Source organism: Engraulis encrasicolus, chromosome 10 (assembly GCF_034702125.1).
Source record: "Engraulis encrasicolus isolate BLACKSEA-1 chromosome 10, IST_EnEncr_1.0, whole genome shotgun sequence".
NCBI lineage: Eukaryota > Metazoa > Chordata > Actinopteri > Clupeiformes > Engraulidae > Engraulis > Engraulis encrasicolus.
The window spans coordinates 28,585,312-28,606,431 of record NC_085866.1 but is presented as its reverse complement, the minus strand read 5'-3'; the positions used below and the strand labels follow the sequence as shown (position 1 = coordinate 28,606,431).

Here is a 21,120-nt window from a genome sequence, read left to right as displayed (position 1 = left end):
ATCAATTATTGCACAACAACCGGAGGATGGAAGGAGATCAGGGGAACAAGAGATTGTAATGAACAGTCAGACAGTCCATGTGTGTGAAATGTGGTTTTAGTCTTTGGTCCTTACTTTGATGATACATCTGTAGTGGCAATGATACATCTGTGAAGAACTCAGAACCAGGATAATGTCCAAGACAATGTTTTAGCTCAGTGACTGTGGGAAGTTGTATGTAAGTGGTAAGTTGTATGGAAGTTGTACTATGTCTATTCTCGCTATAGGTGTACCTCCTGAAGGCAGCAATGATCTCTTTGGTTTTCTTTTCATTCAGAGCTAGAGAAATTTGTACACCAGGCTGCCACCTTCAGTCCCTTTTGCTGGCCATGCTGCAGTCATGGACGGATAGACTTTAGATGGGGGCTCAGCATGCAGCCATGTGGGGATCCAGCCCTGCTGAACAGGGGAGCAGGAGGAAAAGAGAGTCTGTCTGTTATCTTCTGTTGGTAGAATTGTGCAAGTATAGACTTTAAATTGGCCTAGTTAATATGAATGTACATCTGCAGTGTATCAATAACGGTGCTCAGCTGGAGAGAGAGAGAGGAGCCAATGGCAGGCAGAAGAGCAAGTGGTAGTTTTAAGGTGCCTAGGCACAGAAATGGGCACTTCCCTGTCTTTCTCACAGCACATGAACACAATATTCAAAAATGGACTGCTAATTAACCCATTTTGTCCTAAGCCCTTTTTGGGAAAGGGTGCCCTCTTCCTATTAAATCCGCAATGTCTCAGCCTCCGAAGCACATACAAACATGAAATGAGTTACAAGAGCCATTTAAAAGCTCTAACATACCCACATAGTTAATAAAACAGCTAAAATCTCAAGATCCTGAAAAACCTATATGTGTTTCCAGGACACAATGGGTTAAGTTATATGAGGAGGAGGTATCAAAAATCAGAATGTCCTTGCTGACTTGGAATGTCCTTTTTTGAATATTGTGTTCATGTGCTGTGAGAAAGACAGGAGGGTGCCCATTTCTATTAGCCTTGCGCACCATCCTACGTATTTCCGCCAAGAGACTTGACTCCACACTACTTCTGATACCAGTTTATATATATACCAAATATCTATGCACATACAGTCACCCTCCTCTACTCTAACCAAAATTGTTTACTTGGTATACTAAGTTAACCTATTCCTAATCACCCCTCCTGGAGTTGCTGAATTGCAGCAACTGCTTGACTCCATGTACTCCATGCCACTTCTTGCAGATACAGTGTTGGATGAGGCAAGCACAAGTTGTGATGTCTTTGTGTGCCTTGAGAATACATGGGTTCTAAATTTTGTTTATAACCTGACTGCGAACCTAGCCGCGCACAACTCAGCCTCTGATTGTTGGAAACCGCTGTCTGTCAAAAAAAATAGCTCACGTGGTTGGCTGCCAGTGTCTTGCCCCTCTTCATAACATTGTGTTGATAAACAATGAGAACCCATGTATAAGTGGCAGATACAGGATCAGTGGGACTAAAGCCCTGTTCAATACCACCCATCCCACTTCGGTGACTGGCAGGAGGATAGGAAGGGGTATGTGGGCCTGACTCAATATAGAGATTTGATAATGTGGGGCATTTTATGTAACCATGTGACATCTGAATTAGATAGGACTGATCATTGCAAAACGTCATACTTTGCTTTTGTTGCATTTGCAGCAAAAGTGCCATGCAGTGCATGATATTGTGTGTCCTGCCAAATCACTGAAGAGGAGGAGGTTGATAGGCCTTATGGTTGGGAATGAGTTAACATATATCACGTAAAGTCCTCACAATAACATAAACTGTTTTGATCCACATTTCACCTTTCCACCATTCAAAGATATAATGTAAGCACCGCAATAAAATCGGCAAACAATGAATTCCTAATGCACAAAATGTATATGTGCATATTATATTTAGGCACATTCAGACTTATGTGTGTAAATTTGTCTCATAATGGAAGAGGTGGATTGAGGTGGACATATTGCATCACGTTATAATAAGCATTAAAATAAAAGTGGAAGTAGAGAAAACATTTTCATTCAAAAGAACAGCTTATTGACATGAAAGTCAGCTGTCACTTGTAAACATGAATTCAACCTATGAAATCCTTTGATTCTAATCTTAAATCTGAGTATGGAGATGAATTCTCCATGTATGACAACCTATAGCTACAATGTAATTAAGAGTCCACCTTGTCTGGTGATGGCGTCCATATTCGATTAATTCATTTTGAGGTAGGCCTATTAAAGAGGTTTTGAGCCTAATACACAGCATATTTGAATATTTGAATTAAGCACCCTTCAAAACCCCTGAAAATGCTGCCTATCAAACATGAACACTATCAAAGACACTTTGTCCTTAAAGCAAAAATGTGGGTTGAGACAAGTGCAGTATTTTGGGGTCAAAAAATATAATTTTTTTGTGGTGTCACCCTATGTTCCTGTTGCAATCATGAATTCAGACTACACTGAAATAATTTCCTTTGGTATCTATCTCAAATCTTGAGTATGGAAATTAATTATCCCTGTATGAAAACCTAATGCTACATAATGTACTTAAGAGTTTACCTTGTGTAATCAAAGAAACGTACACTGTAGACTGGTGACGGCGGCCATATTGGATTCCATTTTGATGTACTATGCATTTATTTATACATCATATTGGCATTAAGCACCCTTCAAACCCTCTGAAAATGTTGCACATCAAACATGAACACTATCAAAGACAATATGTCCTTAAAGCAAAAATATGGGCAGAGAGAAGTGCAGTATTTTGGGGTCAAAAATCAGTGTTTTTTTGTGGTGTCATCCCATGTTCTACTGCCCATAACTAAAGAATGGAAAAAGGTAGACACAAACTTCTTTTTTCAGGTGAAAGTAGACAGTTCGGTGTAGTTTTCTGTAGTATTTGTGTTCACAGAGACAAAGAGCATTTTTTCTGTGAATCTTGAAAGATTAGTAAAAATGTTAAAAATCGCTGACAATATGAGGCTCTCTGCTTTTAAAATGGCTGCCAGCCAATGACATAAGCATTTTCTTCCAATCTGAGCTTAAATCTGATGACATAATGGCTTTCCCCATGTCTGAAAACATAAAAATAAGTGCTATTTTCAAATTCATTCCTTATTTAGTCCAAAAGAAAAGTGATTGCAGGATTTTAACACGGTGGCGGCGGCCATATTGGATTTTGCCCGTTTGAGGCATTTCGGTACATTTTTGCGTCCGGCATACGGCAGATTTGGATTCAGCACCCTTGAATACCCCTAAATCAGTTGTATGCCGAAAATTAACATGATTTGCCTTCAGGTGTCAACTTTTTGGAAAAATGACCCTGACTATGGAGGATGGAGCTGGTTGGGTGTATTTTATATTTCATCTTCTAAAACTTCCAAAATGGCGGTGTAAATAAAAATCGTCCATCGTGGGAAAGCTCGGACTCGGCGAATTTTGAACATCAGCATGGTTAACGCGGACAAAGTGGAAAAAATAGGACGTCTTTAGGGAGTCCTACTAAAAAAGTAGGGCGTCCACATTTTTGCTATTTTCAAAATAGGGCGTCGAAAAGACGCCCAGACGCCCCCCTATCTAAAAGCCTGTATATGATGCCTTATCATTATTAAACAGTTCAAGTTTGTTCGAAGCGTTGTGGTGAGTTTCTTAATTTGTTTACTAAACTTAAGCTGAGAGTCTAAGATGATTCCTGAAAAAATAAATTCATTGACTTGGTCAGTTGTGTCCTGGTCAATTTTGATGGAGCAGGAGGCTTTCCCTCTTATATGATATTGCTTAAAGCCTCCCCTCTGTTTTGGATGCGGAAGTTTGTCTAGGCCTCTCTTCCTTCATGGTGGCTTTGTGAGTTTGTTAGTAATATCCTTTGGAAGTAAATGATAACATTGAAAGTAGCATTTATCAATGTGACTACCGAATATTGTCCAATATTCTGCTTTCTCTAATTGCTTTTGCTGATTTTTGTTAAAGATGAGCGGTAGCTGGTAGCTTACTTGCTTTTGACTACCATTTTAGCAGTAAGGCCAAAATTGGTCAAAATAAAGAGCCACAACTGAAACATGTCTGTCAAATTCCAATTGTTACATGCTTATTTTGGAAGTGACAAAATGGTGCTTCCTGTGTAGAATTTGTTTGATAGTAATTTTTGGGTAGACAATTTTGGAAAACTTTGGAATTTTTTTGACAAACCATGATACTGTAATATTATTGTTACCATGAGACTGTCTTAAAAATGCAAAGAAATCGTAGGTAACTAAATTTTCCAATTAGTAGAATAGCGTGCCAAGTGTGTGTGTGTGTGTGTGTGTGTGTGCGTGCGTGTGTGCGCATGCATGTTTACTTACAGATTGCGGAGTTGTAACCTTACAGAGAAGAGTTGTGCAGCTCTATCTTCAGTTCTCATATCCAACCACCGGCTGAATGAGCTGATTCTGCATTGGAATAATGTGGGAGATTCAGGAGTGGAGCTTCTTTCTACTGCACTGGAGCATCCAGACTGCAGACTGGAGGTGCTGAAGTAAGTGTGTGTGTGTGTGTGTGTGTGTGTGTGTGTGTGTGTGTGTGTGTGTGTGTGTGTGTGTGTGTGTGTGTGTGTGTGTGTGTGTGTGTGTGTGTGTGTGTGTGTGTGTGTGCGTTCGTACACTGTTATTATTACATTACATTACATTGCATTTGGCAGACGCTTTATAACCAAAGCGACTTTCAAAAGAGGACATAATCAAGCCAACATCACAAGCAAATGCAAAGTGCACAGGAGATATACAGAACAACAAGTGCAGTTACAAAGAGGGGTTGTTTTTTTTATTTTTCATAAAGAGTAAATAACGAGTACACACACATACAAACACACACACGCAAACTAAACTAAACTAAACATCATGTCAGGAGTCTGCCCTGGGGCAAAGCCAGCTCAAGCATTAGTCTAGTAGATACTCTCGAAAGAGGAAGGTCTTTAGTTGTTTCTTGAAGGCTGCAAGAGACATGCTTAGTCTTGCTGCCTCTGGGAGACCGTTCCACCACTTGGGTACCACAACGGAGAACAGTCTTGACTGGGAGTACCTAGAGCGACTGGATGGCAGAGCCAGACGGCTTGTGCTGGATGAGCGCAGTTCTATTCCAGTAACATAAGGCGTCAGTAGGTCCTTCAGATAAGTTGGGGCCATTCCTGTGATGGTTTTGTAGGCAAGGGTCAATGCCTTGTGCTTGATCCGGGCAGCGATCGGTAACCAGTGCAACTCAATAAATAGAGGAGTAACATGAGTCCTTTTGGGTTGATTGAATATCAACCGTGCCGCCGCATTCTGGATCATCTGCAGAGGTTTTAGCGCACAAGCAGGTAGACCTGTCATGAGTGAGTTGCAGTAGTCAACACGGGACAGGACCGTGGCCTGCACCAGTCGTTGTGTAGAATATTGTGTCAGCACAGGTCTGATATTCCGTACATTGGACATCTGGAATCGACAGGTCCGGGTGACTGAGTTGATGTAGTTGGAGCATGACAGCTCATCATCAATCATGACGCCAAGGTTTTTGGCGACTTTGTTTGGGGTCACGATGGTGGAGCCTATCTTGAGGTTGATGTTGTGACTGAGCGACTCTTTAGCTGGGATCACCAGGAGCTCTGTCTTGGCCAGGTTCAGCTGTAGGTGGTGGTCCTTCATCCATGTTGACAAATCGGTAAGGCAGGCAGAGATGCGTTCCGAAACCGTGGTGTCCTCTGGACGGAAGGACAGGTACATCTGGGTGTCATCAGCATAGCAGTGGTAGGAGAACCCATGTGTTTGAATGACACGTCCCAGGGAGGAGGTGTATATTGCAAACAGAAGGGGTCCCAGCACTGATCCTTGGGGTACGCCTGTGGAGAGGGTGTGAGTCGTAGACAGTTTCCCTTGCCATGACACACTGAAGGTGCGTCCAGAGAGGTAGGAGTTGAACCATGAGTGGACAACGCCTGTGATTCCCATGGCTATGAGTATCCTCAGTAGGATCTTGTGGTTGACTGTGTCAAAGGCTGCAGACAGGTCTAGTAGTATGAGGATCGAGGATAGTCCTTCCGTTCTTGCAGTCCTTAGAGCTTCAGTCACTGAGAGTAACGCAGTTTCAGTTGAATGCCCACTTCTGAAACCAGATTGTTTTGGGTCCAGTAATCCGTTCTGGTTTAGGAAGTGGGTGACCTGCTTTGCAACTGCCCTTTCTAGCGTCTTGGATAGGAAGGGAAGCAGTGAGACAGGTCTGTAGTTTTCGACATGAGCAGGGTTCAGTGTAGGCTTCTTCAGTAGTGGTGTCACCTTTGCTTGTTTGAAGGCGGAGGGGACAGTGCCGGAGGAGAGTGAGGAGTTCATGATGGATGTGATTGCTGGGACCACTGTTTGGGCAATGTCTTGAAGAAGGTTCGTGGGCACTGGGTCTAGTAGGCAGGTAGTGGGACGGCTTCTTGTGATGAGTTTGGAAACGTCTTCTTCTGAGAGCAGAGAAAATTCATGAAGTGTTGTAGAAGTCGGGGTGTTTTCCCGGGGGGTGTCTTCTGGGCGGGAGGGCAGCTCACAGAATTGCTTGTTAATATTTGCCGTCTTTTCCGTGAAGAAGGTGGCAAAGTTGTCTGGGTTCAGGTCTGTGGGCGCAGGAGGGGGAGGAGGGTTGAGCAGTGACTTGAATGTAGAAAACAACTTACGTGGGTCTGTAGTGTTGCTGATCTTGTCGTTGTAGTAGGTCGTCTTGGCAGCTGTTACAGAGGCGGAGAAGGAGGCTAGTAGAGATCTAAGTTTTTCGAGGTCAGATGGGTTGCGGGTTTTGCGCCATTTCCTTTCCGCCGCTCTGAGGGTGGTACGTAGAGCCCGGATGGTCTCTGTCAGCCATGGTCGCGGTTGTGAAGGTCTTGCAGGTTTAGTGACTAGTGGGCACAGGTTGTCAAGGCAAGAGGTCAGTGTGGAGCTGAGTGAATCTGTAGCAGTGTCAACATCGAGTGAGGAGAGCACGCTTGCTGAGGGCAAGGCATCTGCCACCACTGATGCAAAGCTAGTGCGTGACAGGTTGCGTAGATTCCGCCTATATGTGACCAAGGGAGGGGGGGTGAGTGTAGGGTTGGGTAGGGAGGTGGTGAAATGGAGGGAAAAAATGGTCTGAGACATGCATTGGTGTTACCTTGATGTTGTCTGCTTGGCAGTCCTTAGTCATGATCAGGTCGAGCTGCTGTTATGCATGCATATTTGCTACAGTGAATGCTAATATGTGATAATTAATTTGTTATTGTTTATGATTACCATTTAAATTCAGAGGAACACATACACTGTGTGCAGAATTATTAGGCAAACAAGTTTTTTGACAATATCGTCCATTTTATGCATATTGTCCGCCACCACCCTTTATGGACATGAACACCTATTGGATTTAAGCATTCCAGGTCATGCATATTGGTATAATAAGAGACGGTGTGATCGAAGGAGCCCAATACCCTATATCAGGGCAAAATTAGTGCACATAATTATTAGGCAACTTTGTTTTCCTCTGGGGAAATGAGCCACAAAAGAGATCTAACACATTCTGTAAAGACTATAAGCAATTTTTAAGTCTTCTAGAGGGGTGTGGCTGTCTTGAAATATTGGTCACATCCATTTAATGCACCGTTACAAGCCATCAGTGTCACATTACATGTGCTCACAAAGTAACTGCCAGATTGAGAAGAATTGAAACTACCAAAAAACTATTACCCTGCAGTGCTGTTATATTCCAGAACTGACACCTACATCGAGTGTCCACAAGAACATTGTATTCAGCACTCAGAGACATGGTCAAGGTAAAACAGGCTGAAACCTGAAGACCACTCAACAAGAAACTTAACTCAAGACTGGGTCAAGAAATGTCTTTAGACAGTTTTTTCAATGGTTTTATGAACTAGTGAAAGTGACTGTTAATGGACCAGGTTGGTGAGCCTATGGCTAGATCAGTAATGTGCACACTCAGATCAGTTCCTGAGTTCCACTCAAATACCAGCAGATTACAGCATGAATACCATTGTCTTCGTAAAAGATGCAATTTTCTCCCTCTAAAAGATCCAGCCAATGGTTCATCCACTCTGTCTGTCAAGAGTCACTTTCCCAAGTTCATAATACATTTGAAAACTCTGTCCCCAGGTATGTTTGACCCAGTCTTGACTTAATTAACTTGTTGAATGGTTGTCTGGTGTCATCCCTTCTTACCTTGGCCATGTCTCTGAGCGCTCAATACCCTGTTCTTCTGGACACTCGGTGTAGGTTTCTGTTCTGGAATATGATAGGACTGCAGGGTAATACTTTTTTTGTAGTTTCACGTTAAATTCTTCTCAATGTTTGGCAGTGACATTTCTTAAGAGACTGATGACTTTGTAGCGGTGCATCTGATAGTTCTGTGCGAACGTGACCAACATCTTGCTAATTTCAAGACAGCCACATCCCTCTAGAACACTTCAAAATTGTTAATAGACTTTTCAGAGTTTGTTAGATCTATTTAGTTGCCCATTTTCCCAGAGGGAAACAAATTTGCCTAATAATTATTCACACCTGACATCTTATTATACAAATATGCATGACCTGGAATGCTTAAATCCAATAGGCTTTCATGTTCATATAGATTGCTGTTGGAAAATATGCATAAAAAAGACAATATGGTCAAAACACATGTTTGCCTAATAATTCTGCACACAGTCTATACTGTACCACGAGTGTTTTGTGTTCAGTTGGTGTTGAACATGTCATTCACATCTGTGTCTTTCAGCCTACGCTGTTGTAATCTCACAGAGAAGAGCTGTTCATTCCTAGAGTCAGTTCTCAGATCAAATCACTCCAGTTTGACACAGCTGGACCTGAGTGAAAATTCTCTGAGAGATTCAGCAGTGGAGCTGCTTTCTACTGGACTGGAACATCCAAACTGTAGACTAGAGATAATGCAGTAAGTAAGTGTGTGTGTGTGCGTGTGTGCGCGTGTGCGCCTACAGCCTCACTAATTGTGATCTCACAGTGAAGAGATGTGCAACTTTTTCTTTAGGACTCTAATTGCTTGAGTAACAACCTTTCTGTGGCTCTATAGTGTCAATTAGGGCTGGGCAATATTTAAAAAAAAAAACATTATAATAGAATATATAATATGATATAATATAAATATAACTAATACAAAATAACTAATATAACTAAATATATTCAGGCCTCTAAATTAACTTTTTTAGTCACCAGCCAAAATGGCTAGATGATAATCTTACTAGCTAAACACACACTGACGAAAGGTGGCTAGTACAAACCCCAACTCCGATGAAGTTGGGACGTTTGGTAAACAGTGAATAAAATTAAAATGCTATCATTTTCAAAACATTCAATGTATTCATTAGATGGAGAATAGTGAAAAGACAACATATTAAGTGTTAAAACCAGGGCTTTGAACCGGTTCAAGGAACGAAAACGAAAACCGGGAACTTTTTGTATTTTACAGGGAACAGAAACGAAACCGGAAACGTTATTATTTTTTATGTTCTGGAACGGGAACACTTATTTTAAAATAATGGTAACCGGTTAATACCGGTTAATACTGTTCCTCTAACAAAACAAAAAAGGTAATTATTTTCCTGCGCATGTTACCATGACGGCTGAGGTTCACGTCCTGTGTGACATCAGACATTCACTGACTGAATGGAGAGATAGCTGTGGACTACAAATTCTCCACTGCACATCTTAAAAAAGAGAAACCACTGTCATACAAAAGGGCAGAGTTTCCATTGCATCATTGTAAGACATTGCAGAGAAGCGCGTGTAAAGTGCACCGAGAATGTTCGACGTTATTGGGCATCCATGGCCGCTTCAAATATGCACAAACTCACAATGTCAGTCATAGCGCTCCTCGTGACCCAAGTCAGCGTGGAGTGTGCATTTCATCATTGAGGTTTAGTCTCCGCTTCTCCGCTTAGGTCGTCCCTGAATGACAAAATTCTGGAGGATATTCTTTTAATCTGCTTGAATAAACAGTTTGGAATGTAGGCTGACTCATTTGCACTTCCGTCTTTCTTGGTTAATTAACGTCAGTTAGGCCTATGGGAGTAATTAGCTGACAGGAACGAAATTAACCGTTCCGGGAACAGTATTTTTTTGTTCTAACCGGTTCGGGAACGTCAATTTATTGGTGGAACTTATAACCGGAAACGTTATAATTCCGTTTCTGTTCGGAACGGAACGTTTGGAAAAAAATAATGGTTCAAAGCCCTGGTTAAAACCGAGAAAAAATATTGTTTTGGGGGACATATGTACTCATTTCTATTTTGATAAATCCAACACGTCTCAAAAGAGTTGGGACGGGGACAATAAATGGCAGCAAATGTCGAGGAAGACTAAAAACAAAACAAAAGACAACACTTAACAGTTAAATACATTAACCGATGAGATGATTTTATATTAAAAAAACAGTGTTAATTCCTATCTTGGACATGATTTCACCATCTTAAATGGTGGGTGTATTCCTTGTCATGTTTTGCAATGTTTTCCTTTCTGTAGTGCTTATAGTGTGACAGGTCTTGACCAAAAACCCACCATTTTATCACCTGCTGGTCCTTATGATGGAGCCAAACTGTTAAAACATATTATTATATGGTGTGACATCATCGGTCGAATGCTCCATTCATTTCAACGGGGCTCCCCAACGTTCGCACGTCTGTTATTTTTCGATAACGGACGGGTTGGTCTATAACAGACCGCTGTCAATGGCAACAAGACTTTTCACTGCTAAAGCGACTTTTCAACAAGACTCTAATCAGCTGCTGTGATAGACAACACCTGTTGTCCTGGCTACCTAGCTGTTGCCTAGCGGTATTCCACAACGGCACTGTTTTGTTTTGCGCAGCAACAGTCTTTTGACATTAAAAACTATGACACTTTGGAGTTTCTTTTGCCTTAAGACATGTAAAAGTTTTTATCTTTTACCTGACATGTTTCGACGGTGTACCGTCTTCATCAGAGGGTCACTGTGATGTTGATGAGTGACATGCTTTAAAAACAGCTGATGTTGTTGTGGAGGTGTGACCTCCCTGTCAAAAATGACAGGTTGGTCACACCTCCTGCTGTTAGAGTTGTCCTCTTAGGATGGTGGTCCAGGTGTGTGAGAGCATGTATGCCCCCTCATCCCTGTTCATGGTACTTGGGCTACGCTTTCTGATCTCCATAGACTCCTTAATCCAGCGGTGGTATCTGTTGTTCTCTTGCTGTATGACTTTTGCCTTGTCCCAGTCCATGATGTGATTTTCCCTCCTACAGTGGTCAGTTATTGCTGATTTGAGGTTCTCCTGTGTGGCTTTCTCCTTTACTGCTCTTGTATGTCTTTGTTCTGTTTCCCTTTCACACTCTTTTTTATGCTCGTTTTTCCTTATGTTGAATGTCCTCCCTGTCTCCCCAATATATGATTTGTTGCATGACCGGCACGGAATCTCATATATGTCAGGTAAAAGATAAAAACTTTTACATGTCTTAAGGCAAAAGAAACTCCAAAGTGTTTAAGTTAAACAGTTAGACATAATGAACTTAATACATATTAAAAACTATAATAGACTTAACATTAAATAGGCCTAAAGAAATGTCCCCGCCATGTGTGAATCATTTAAGTATATCCATATAATAAGCGGGTTAACTTTCGGCGAGTCGGTCGCTTTGCTTTGCTCCGCTCCGCGTCGGGGTCTAAAGATTCTCTCTGTCGTGCTGCTATTCCACGGTAGCGACCTTCTCGCCGAACGTTAACCCTTACGTAGAGAATGCAATTTGACCTTATTATGTGGCAGTAATCGAAGATCTCCCTTCAAAATATAATGCATGAGTGGCTTTTCATGCTGTTTAAAACCCATTTATACCATTCAGCACTGTATTTAAAGGAACAGACCACCCTTTTTTGATTTTCACATATTTACAGTATTTCCCAGCATTGTTCATGAATGTGCATATCATTTTCTTCTCAGTGTTTTCAGTACTTAGATTTATTGGATCAGAATTACTAGCATAGCTTAGCATAATCACTGGAAGTAACTGGTATCTTTAGCATCAAGCCAAAAGTCATCACTGGACAGAATTAAATTTCCGTTTTACACTGTGGTGAATTTTATATTAATTTTAAAATGGTTTATAAGTACATTTGATGCTGTTTTATTTTGTACCATAGACTTGCATTACTATGCCTAATTTGGCTATACTGTTAAACGGGGCAATGTAAACACATAGACAAAAATGATATGCACATTCATGAATAATGCTTGGAAATACTGCAAATATGTGAAAATCAAAAAAGAGTGGTCTGTTCCTTTAACTCTACAGATGAGTGAGAACATCTTAACCAATGCACTACTGCACCCACATGCCATCATGGAGGCTGACTTTTGAAGCTAGCACTAACACAAGTCGGATGGTCCATTTTCACTGTAGCACAGGATGTGCAATGCTCTATTATTGTCAAAAAGAATGGACTTCTACAACTTCTGCTGACTTCTGTAAGCAAAGGACAGTTTCCCATGTCTTCTGGGTCTATTTCAAGTGAACTCAGGTGCTTAGGAGAATGTTACACCCCTGTATCATTTTCATGCATTAAGCATTCTTAATATGGTCAATTTTCAATAGCTCTAATTCCTAGAGTGCTAGAGTGAGACTACAGCCAATATATATTTCATGATGTCATGAACCTATACAATGATTTTATTAACAAAAATATGTCTTATATACACTCAATCGTGCTAAATCAAAGGGAATTCAAAAATGTATGTAATAACTATGGTAATTATTCCCTTTGCATCTTTAATTCTGAGTGACTCAGCCTCTCTGTGATGATCTTATACCTGGACACCTACAGTATATTGTCCGTCAGTACAATTCATTTTGAAATGTTCTTCTTTGTTGTTTTATCTTATTTGGATGTTTACTAAATTTCACTGATCCCCGTCCCAACTCTTTTGAGACGTGTTGGATTTATCAAATTAGAAATGAGTACATATGTCCCCCAAAACAATATTTTTTCTCGGTTTTAACACTTAATATGTTGTCTTTTCACTATTCTCCATCCTAATGAATAGATTGAATGTTTTGAAAATGATAGCATTTTGATTTTATTCACTGTTTACCAAACGTCCCAACTTCATCGGAGTTGGGGTTTGTAAGTTGGTCTTTTGTACCAGCCAAACTGAAATTTCACTAGCATTTGCCTGGTGTTAATTTAGAGCCCTGAATATATGAATAATAACATCAATATACCTAAATCTTGACATATCACTCACCCCTAGAGTCAATGTGTGTGGAAAAATAAATAATCTTTGTTGTTATTACTTTTTTAAATGTTTTTTGGTACTGATTCAGTTTTGTGTGTTGTATTCTCTGAAGGGTTTGGCACAAATGGGTAAAATATGGTATGACAGGGGAGGGGGACTCATTATTGTGGGTACGCAACACAAATTTATCGACCCTATTGACATATCTGAAGTGCTGTTATGACACACAACACTTCAGAAATCTCCAAGTTTGTGCAATGATCTTATGTCACAAGGTTGCAAGGCAAGTGCGCTATTGCCGAGCAGGAAGCAGAGCTCTAGTCCAGTCACAAAACAGAGCAGTGTAATTAAAGCCTACCATTATCAAATTGTCTTTGAGAAGGACAAAGAAGCGGTTGGCGTGGCAATGCAAAGATCATATCATCTGTCTCCTGGATCACTAGCATGGTAAACCAGCGGCACTCGCTGCACGCTGAAATATTTCGGCTGGGAGTTGTCATCTGGCCTCGGATCGGTCGAACATTTTTAACACAATGCCCTGAGTCTGGCAAACCAATCACAATGCAGAGATTTTTTAAATTTTGTTTTGAATCAAAGCGGGCAGAGTTTTGAGGGAGTGACGAGAAAGCTCGCGTCACGTTGGGAAAGCACATCTACGAGAAAGATCGCTGATTGGTCAGAGCGCCAGCCTATAGACACAGACACTGTTTGAAAAACAACGGGTTGTTCTCATCAACAGTCTTTGGATGTATCGTTCATCGGGGCCAGACTAAATTAAGTATCCGTCTCACATTTAGGCTGGTTTATCAGGCTACTGGATCACTCTATTTTGCTAGTTATGAACCTTGTTGTGTGTTTTGCGTTTATAGTGAGTGAGTGAGTGAGTGAGTGAGTGAGTGAATGAGTGGGTAAGTGAGAGACAGACAATCAGAGGGGGAGACTGTGTGTATGTTTTCAGGGGAACATCTCTATCTCTTTCATATGTACTGTAGGTAGGTTTGTTGTATGTATGTATGTATGTATGTATGTATGTATGTATGTATGTACACTATGCATGCATGTATGTCATATGTACTGTAAGTGTGTATAGGTATGTTGTACTTAAAGTGATACTGTCCCATTTTTGGAAATAAGCTTATTTTACACCTCCCCTTGAGTTAGATAATAGGGTTTTACCGTTCTCCTGTACTTTCAATTGTTCTCTGGGTATGGCAGTGCACATTTTACCTCCAAGCTAGCAGTTAACATTGAGTCCTATGACACCAGCTGGCGGCTAACTGGTCTCATAGGACTGAATATTAACTGCTAGCTTGGAGGTAAAATTTGCACTGCCATACCTAGAGAATGGTTGAAAGTATAGGAGAACGGTAAAACCCTATTATCTAACTGAAGGGGAGGTGTAAAATAAGCTTCTTTCCAAAATGGGACAGTATCACTTTAAGGGTCAGTTTGTTTTTCTCATATGTATGTTTCTCAGGCTGCGGAACTGTGGCCTTACAGATATCATCTGTTCATCTCTAGCATCAGCTCTCAGATCAAAACATTCCACTCTAAAAGAGCTGGACCTGACATTCAATGATGTGGGGGATTCGGGAATGGAGCTGCTTTCTACTGGGTTGGACCATGTCAACTGTAAACTCAAGACCCTAAAGTAAGTCCTTAAGTCATGTGTGTCTCGTGACATGAAGTCTGCTCATATGTCATGCATTTGTATTGATAAGAACAACTACAAGTGACATATTTTAGGTAAGCCATCAGTCAGAAACGTGCAGCAGCATCAAATGGAGGGTACAACATGAAGATTTCTGATGCCACTTTCAAACTCATACTCATCCATCTGATGAATCACTACAGGGTTTTTTTCCCATTGGAGTGAAGGTCTGCGGCCCTTCACCTTGGAAAACATTAATAAATGTATGAGGATAAGTGAGAGTCAATTCATCTTTGATCTTGAACATAATGTGAACATTTCCGTAGACTTGGTAGCAGTGCCACATTTCCATAATTGAGCTTAATTGAAAGTCAGAAAAGAATGCATTACCTTTCACTAAACACCCATTTCATGACAACCATAATCAAATCAAAGAACATTATTCAGTGTGTCACCTTCCTCATTCACTTCCCCAGATACTTGTCGATCTGTTAGTATTTTAGTTGATGTTTTGTCTCTCAACATGCGCGGTACTCACATAATATGTTTATCAGGTTGCAGGGATGCCGGATCACAGAGATGGGCTGTTCATCTTTAGCTTCAGCTCTCAGATCAAACAACTCCCGTCTGACAGAACTGGACCTGAGCATAAATAATCTTGGTGATTCAGGAGTAATGCTGCTTTCCACAGGACTGCAACATCCAAACTGTAGACTGGAGATACTTCAGTAAGTTTGATGTTGTACACGTACAGGCCATTTCATGTGAAATGAGACATTTGTGCCCGGCCAGCACAGATTTTAATGAAACTTGGTGTGCCTTTTTAGTGGAAGCATTTCATAGATGAACTGTATTTTCATAAATTCAAAGTTTCCGCAACAATTTTAGGCGGACTATTCCCCATTCATCACACATTGAATTGCGCTTTTGCCAGATATTGAATTAAACTTTCATTTTCAATGACAATAATCAAGGAGCCACAAGTACAAAGGAAAATGGTAGATTAGATATTTACGTGGATTTCTAGGGTGAATGGAGTCAGGTAAAATACTAATATATTAGTGCTATGCAAGATCACCCTATCTAACATGAACACTCCACCAGACTCAGCCCATATTAACACTAGCTATTTTTTCAGATACTTTCACATTAGTGGTAGCCTGGGCGAAAGCCGACTGTTGACTCCGTCAAACAGTCTGGAACAAGCTGAGAGGAATCCGTTTCCAGGGCCGGTGCTAGGCATAGGCAAACGAGGCGGTCGCTTAGGGCTCCAAATGCCTTGGGGGCACCAGTAATGCCCGAAAGTCCCACAAAATGAGAACATCAAGTGAAATAAAATGAAGGGTTTATTTGCAAAACGGTGTATCTCCATTTTGGAAAATCTTGGGAAATTGACATTTTTGTACTGGGTATTAACCATCATGTTCATTCACATTTTTTTTTCATCAGAGTATTTCTTGAGCTAATTGAAGGCAAATGACACATATTTTGAAAATTGAGTGGAAACTGATACCCACATGCAGCATATCTGCCGTCATCCTGCCCAACAGCTTCAACCAGTTGGCAAAATAATTTCTCATGAACGAATGGAACCCTAGGTACAATACCTGATTAACAATAATCAATCAGATACATGAAATAGTAAAATTAGGTAGTTTTGTACACAATTACCGAACATACTTATTTTCTTTTCAAAGCGATATATGCGACGCACCAAGGCAGTTTTTGACAGCATGTCCCCAGCTGTCGGTCCAATATTTCGGCATGGTAGTAGACGCATCATCGGAATCATCGGAATAGAGGACACAACTTCAACATTTGCCGTTTTCGCGGGTTTCTCGCCTGTTTAAACCCATCTCTTGGACCAATCGCGGTAGGCTATTCTCAATACAGTCTGTGGTGCTCTCTCTCTCTTCCCCTCTCTCTCTCCGTTTAACAACAGCCACTGGTTTCACCGCGGCTCCACCCCAAAAGCCTCCGATGTTGGTACTCACGTTGGCAGGTCTACAGCTGTTGAACTCCGCTGCCTCGTGCGTAATGGTGCTTGCTTATGGAGCTCATAAAAGACGAAGTTTGCCGTTGAATTTGAATACAATTTCAGTTATTTTTCTGGTCAGATCCTCTTTGTTTATTGCTATCAGCTGACTGATGGTAGGTTAGGACAGTTAGCGCAGCTTCTCCACGCTTCTCATGTCGTCCGAGATTCAAATAGAATGCAACGTCGTTTTGTAAATAAAGTGTTATGGCGAATACACCGTTTTGCAAATAAAGTGTTCTGTCAGATACACCATTTTGCAACTAAAGTCATTTTAGGTTTAAAAAGTATGTTCTCAAAATATTTGAATGCCAATAATTTGCACGTAGGTGAAATGACGTCTGAACAGTCGTTTCCAATAATAAAATGCAAAAGTCAAAAATTGTCGTTCACACCGTTTTGCAAATAGACCCTTCAAATATTAAACTTTACATTGACAATGATTATTCATGGGCACTCAGTATACTGTATGTACAATATATGTACTGTATGTACCAGATCAGATGAACTCTATCAGATGTACAATGCTATGTTTAAAGGGACACTGTGTGAGATTTTTAGTTGTTTATTTCCAGAATTCATGCTACCCATTCATTAATGTTACCTTTTATATGAATACTTAACACCACCATAAAATTCCAAGTATTCGTTATGACTGAACAAATTGCACTTACATGAAAAGGGGGATCTTCTCCATGGTCCGCCATTTTGAATTTCCAGAAATAGCCCTTTTTAGCTGCAAAAATGACTGTACTTCGACCATACTAGAAAATATTAGTTTATTACTTCGGAAACTTTCATGAAAAGATCAACTTGTGCAATAGGCAGCCCAGTTTCAATTAGCAGCATAGTTCCAGTACCTTTTTTGACCATTTCCTACACAGTGTCTTTAAAGATGACAATTTCTAAAAGCACAAAAAGGAAAGCTCGCCTAGGGCACCACATTGACTAGGACCAGCTCTGTCCGTTTCCATGGAGGGTGGAAGATGGCCTGACCTTGCTCTGCAATTTAAATTCATTGGCGTTCCGATTTCAAATTAATATTCAAATTGTGCTTTATTAGCATGACTGTCATATTACAGTGTTGCCAAAGCATACAAATAACAAGACAAAAGTGTGAAAAATGTTACCTTATCAAATACTCTGCGGGTGAGTGATACGTCACCACTCTCAACTGTTTGCTGATTGGTAGCACGGTGAGCGAACCAAGCTAGGAGGTTTGGTACGAAAATACGTAGGAGGGCGTTGCCAGGCAACATTAATAGCACAATTGTGAGGAACATGTTTTCTTCATTTGGTGTTTTGGTTAAGTTTTTGTTACTTAACATGTTGTGGTGCTTACATATTGCATGTCTTGTCAGGTTGGAGGAATGTCATATCACAGAGATGGGATGTTCTTCTCTAGCTTCAGCTCTAACATCAAACACTTCCAGTCTGAGAGAGCTCAACCTAACTGGAAATGATCTGGGAGATTTAGGAGTTATACAGCTTTCTACTGGACTAGTGCATCCAAACTGTAGACTGGAGACATTGGGGTAAGGCTGATTGTGTGTCCATGTGTGATTGATATTTATGTCAGACATTATGTTAATAAATTGGGTGTGTATGTAGGGCTTTTGCAAAAGCTTGTGTTAAGCACAGAGAGTTACGTACTTGTATGTGTGTCTCAGTCTACAGCTTTGTAAGATCACAGAGAACAGCTGTGAACCTCTAGCTTCAGCACTCAGCGCAAACTCTTCCAGTCTTAAAAAGCTGAAGCTGATTTACAATTTTGGAATTGGAGATTCAGGAGTGGGGCTGCTTTCAAACGGATTGGAACATACAAACTGTAGACTGGAAACACTGTGGTAAGTGTGTGTGTGTGTGTGTGTGTGTGTGTGTGTGTGTGTGTGTGTGTGTGTGTGTGTGTGTGTGTGTGTGTGTGTGTGTGTGTGTGTGTGTGTGTGTGTGTGAGAGAGAGATAGAGAGAGATAGAGAGAGATGGAGATATTTAAAAAGTCCTTTATTGGACCAGAGTCACATTTTTACAAAGCCGTCAGAACATCATAATTTTTTAGCAAAGAAAAAACAAAAACAAACCAGTTCCCTCCTCACAGCCTCAACACCAACCTCATCCACCTCACACAACAGTCCTCCTAATCCTCAAATTCCCAAAAAAAGAATATACATCATTCACCAATTTGTAATAGGCGAACTCCACCTTGACCCTACACCCCACCATCCCCTTTAAATCTTCCACAGGGCCTGTTGTCCCCACCCCAAGATTTTTATTTTTTCGGGTTCGCCATATGGCCAATTTGGCTGAGGCCACTAAGAAATTGAAGAGGCACACTTCCCTTTTCACCTTAAGCAGGACCAGTGACAAAACTGCAGTGTGAGAAAGGCAGCTGCAACACATTTGCCCACCCCTGTAAACACTAAAAGAGTCCCTCCAGTCTTTTGCAAAAAATAAACAAATGGTCCACAGTCTCCTCCTCCCCACAAAACAGGCATTCCCTCCACACTGCTGGATTCAGGTGCGCTATGTGCCTATTGGTGGCTATGGCTCCATGAACTAAGCACCACTGTAAATCAGCAGCACGTTTCTCCACTGGAGGCTTATACAAGGACCTCCAGCACGCCCTTGAAGAGAAAGCTGGCCCAAACAGCTCCGACCACCTCCATGCCCCCGCTCTTCCCAATATAGTCTGGTGCCTCACTTTGACGCAGGAGTCATAGAGAGCCTTCTTGCAGAAATCTCTGAAGAGTCTTGGCTCCAGTGCCTCCTGCCACACCGGAGCCCCTCCACTCCCGACCAGTTCTGCGTTGATGGCATTGCTTATCTTCACTGGGGGGAGACGATAGGATGCCCTCCACCCCAGCACTTCTTACGGCTGCAATGTTCCCAACGCCTCCCTGCAAGCCCCCAGCAGTACTGTCTGGATCTCCTCAAGCAGTTTGTAGAGGAGCCTGCCCGACCTGAGCTGCAATGTCTCCATCAGGCTTTCGGCAGACCTCCACCCAGCACTGTCTCTCAGATGGGCCAGAACGGTGATTCCAGCCTTCACAAAATGCCCTTGTATGCTCCATGAGGACAGCAGCCTTGTCCCCAGCAGCTGATTGTGGAACAAGGGTTCGCCCAAAATCCACTCCTTTGGTTCAGAGAAGATTCTCTCGATCTTAAAAGTCCTAGACCATGCAGACAACATGGACCGATATGTTAGTGTCAGTCGTGAGAGATCCAGCTGCGCCGCATCCAGCAGAAACACCTGCCGGTCATGCCTGCTCAGCGATGCTGATCTGAGGATGGAGTAGGCGGGAGCTGCCCACACCACACCTTCCTCATATAGAAGTCTCTGCGCCGCCTGTAACCTGAAAGCCTCCAGGCGACTCCGTATGTCGACTAACACACAAAGGGAGGAAAAGGACCGAGGCAGGAAGCCAGTGCTGCCCTGACCAAAAAAAGTTCACCAGTCCTCTTTGCAGTTCTTTTATCAGGTCCTCTGGTGGTTCCAGAATTGAGAATCTATGCCACAGTATGGAGGCAGCCAGGTTGTTCGTGACCAGCACCCTCCCCCTATAAGAGAGTTCAGGTAGAAGCCACTGCCACCTAGACAACCTAGTCTGCAACCTAGTCTGCACCTTCTCCAGCACCCCTCCCAAAACTGTGCCGTCCCAAGAAACACCCACAACACCTTGAGACCACTCCTCACCCACTTTAAACCCTCAGGGAGCAGCCACCCACCCACACCCCTGTGATGAAACCCTCTGACTTTGCCCAATTTACTTTGGCTGTTTAGGCTTTTGCATAGAGCGCTAAACATTTACATAGCTGAGTCGAGAGAGAGAGAGAGAGAGAGAGAGAGAGAGAGAGAGAGAGAGAGAGAGAGAGAGAGAGAGAGATTTCTTAACCTCACAGAGAAGAGTCATTCATCTGTAATATCAGCTTGCAGATCACACAACTCTAGTCCGAGACAGCAGAACCTTAGCTTCACATTAATTGTACAATTGAGAGGAACATATTCCCTGTGTTGGTGTCTTGTTTGAACTTGTTTTACTCAACATGTTGTGGTACTCACATACTGTATATCTACCAGGTTGAATGGATGTAAGATCACAGAGAGAGGCTGTTCATCTCTGGCTTCTGCTCTCATGTCAAACAACTCCAATCTGAAACAGCTGG

The 21,120-nt window shown here is 41.7% G+C and overlaps 1 protein-coding gene across 1 annotated transcript in view; it reads left to right on the top strand.

The window, feature by feature from the left end:
- Positions 1-21,120, top strand: part of LOC134456914 (ribonuclease inhibitor-like) — a 36,023-nt gene that overhangs the window by 10,653 nt on the left and 4,250 nt on the right. The window contains exons 4-10 of the mRNA XM_063208558.1: positions 4,369-4,539; positions 8,772-8,945; positions 14,750-14,923; positions 15,478-15,651; positions 18,320-18,493; positions 18,629-18,805; positions 21,035-21,120. The exon at positions 21,035-21,120 is cut by the window's right edge and continues 88 nt beyond it. Of these exons, the coding sequence (XP_063064628.1) occupies positions 4,369-4,539; positions 8,772-8,945; positions 14,750-14,923; positions 15,478-15,651; positions 18,320-18,493; positions 18,629-18,805; positions 21,035-21,120 (1,130 nt within the window). The remainder of the gene's footprint in view (positions 1-4,368; positions 4,540-8,771; positions 8,946-14,749; positions 14,924-15,477; positions 15,652-18,319; positions 18,494-18,628; positions 18,806-21,034) is intronic.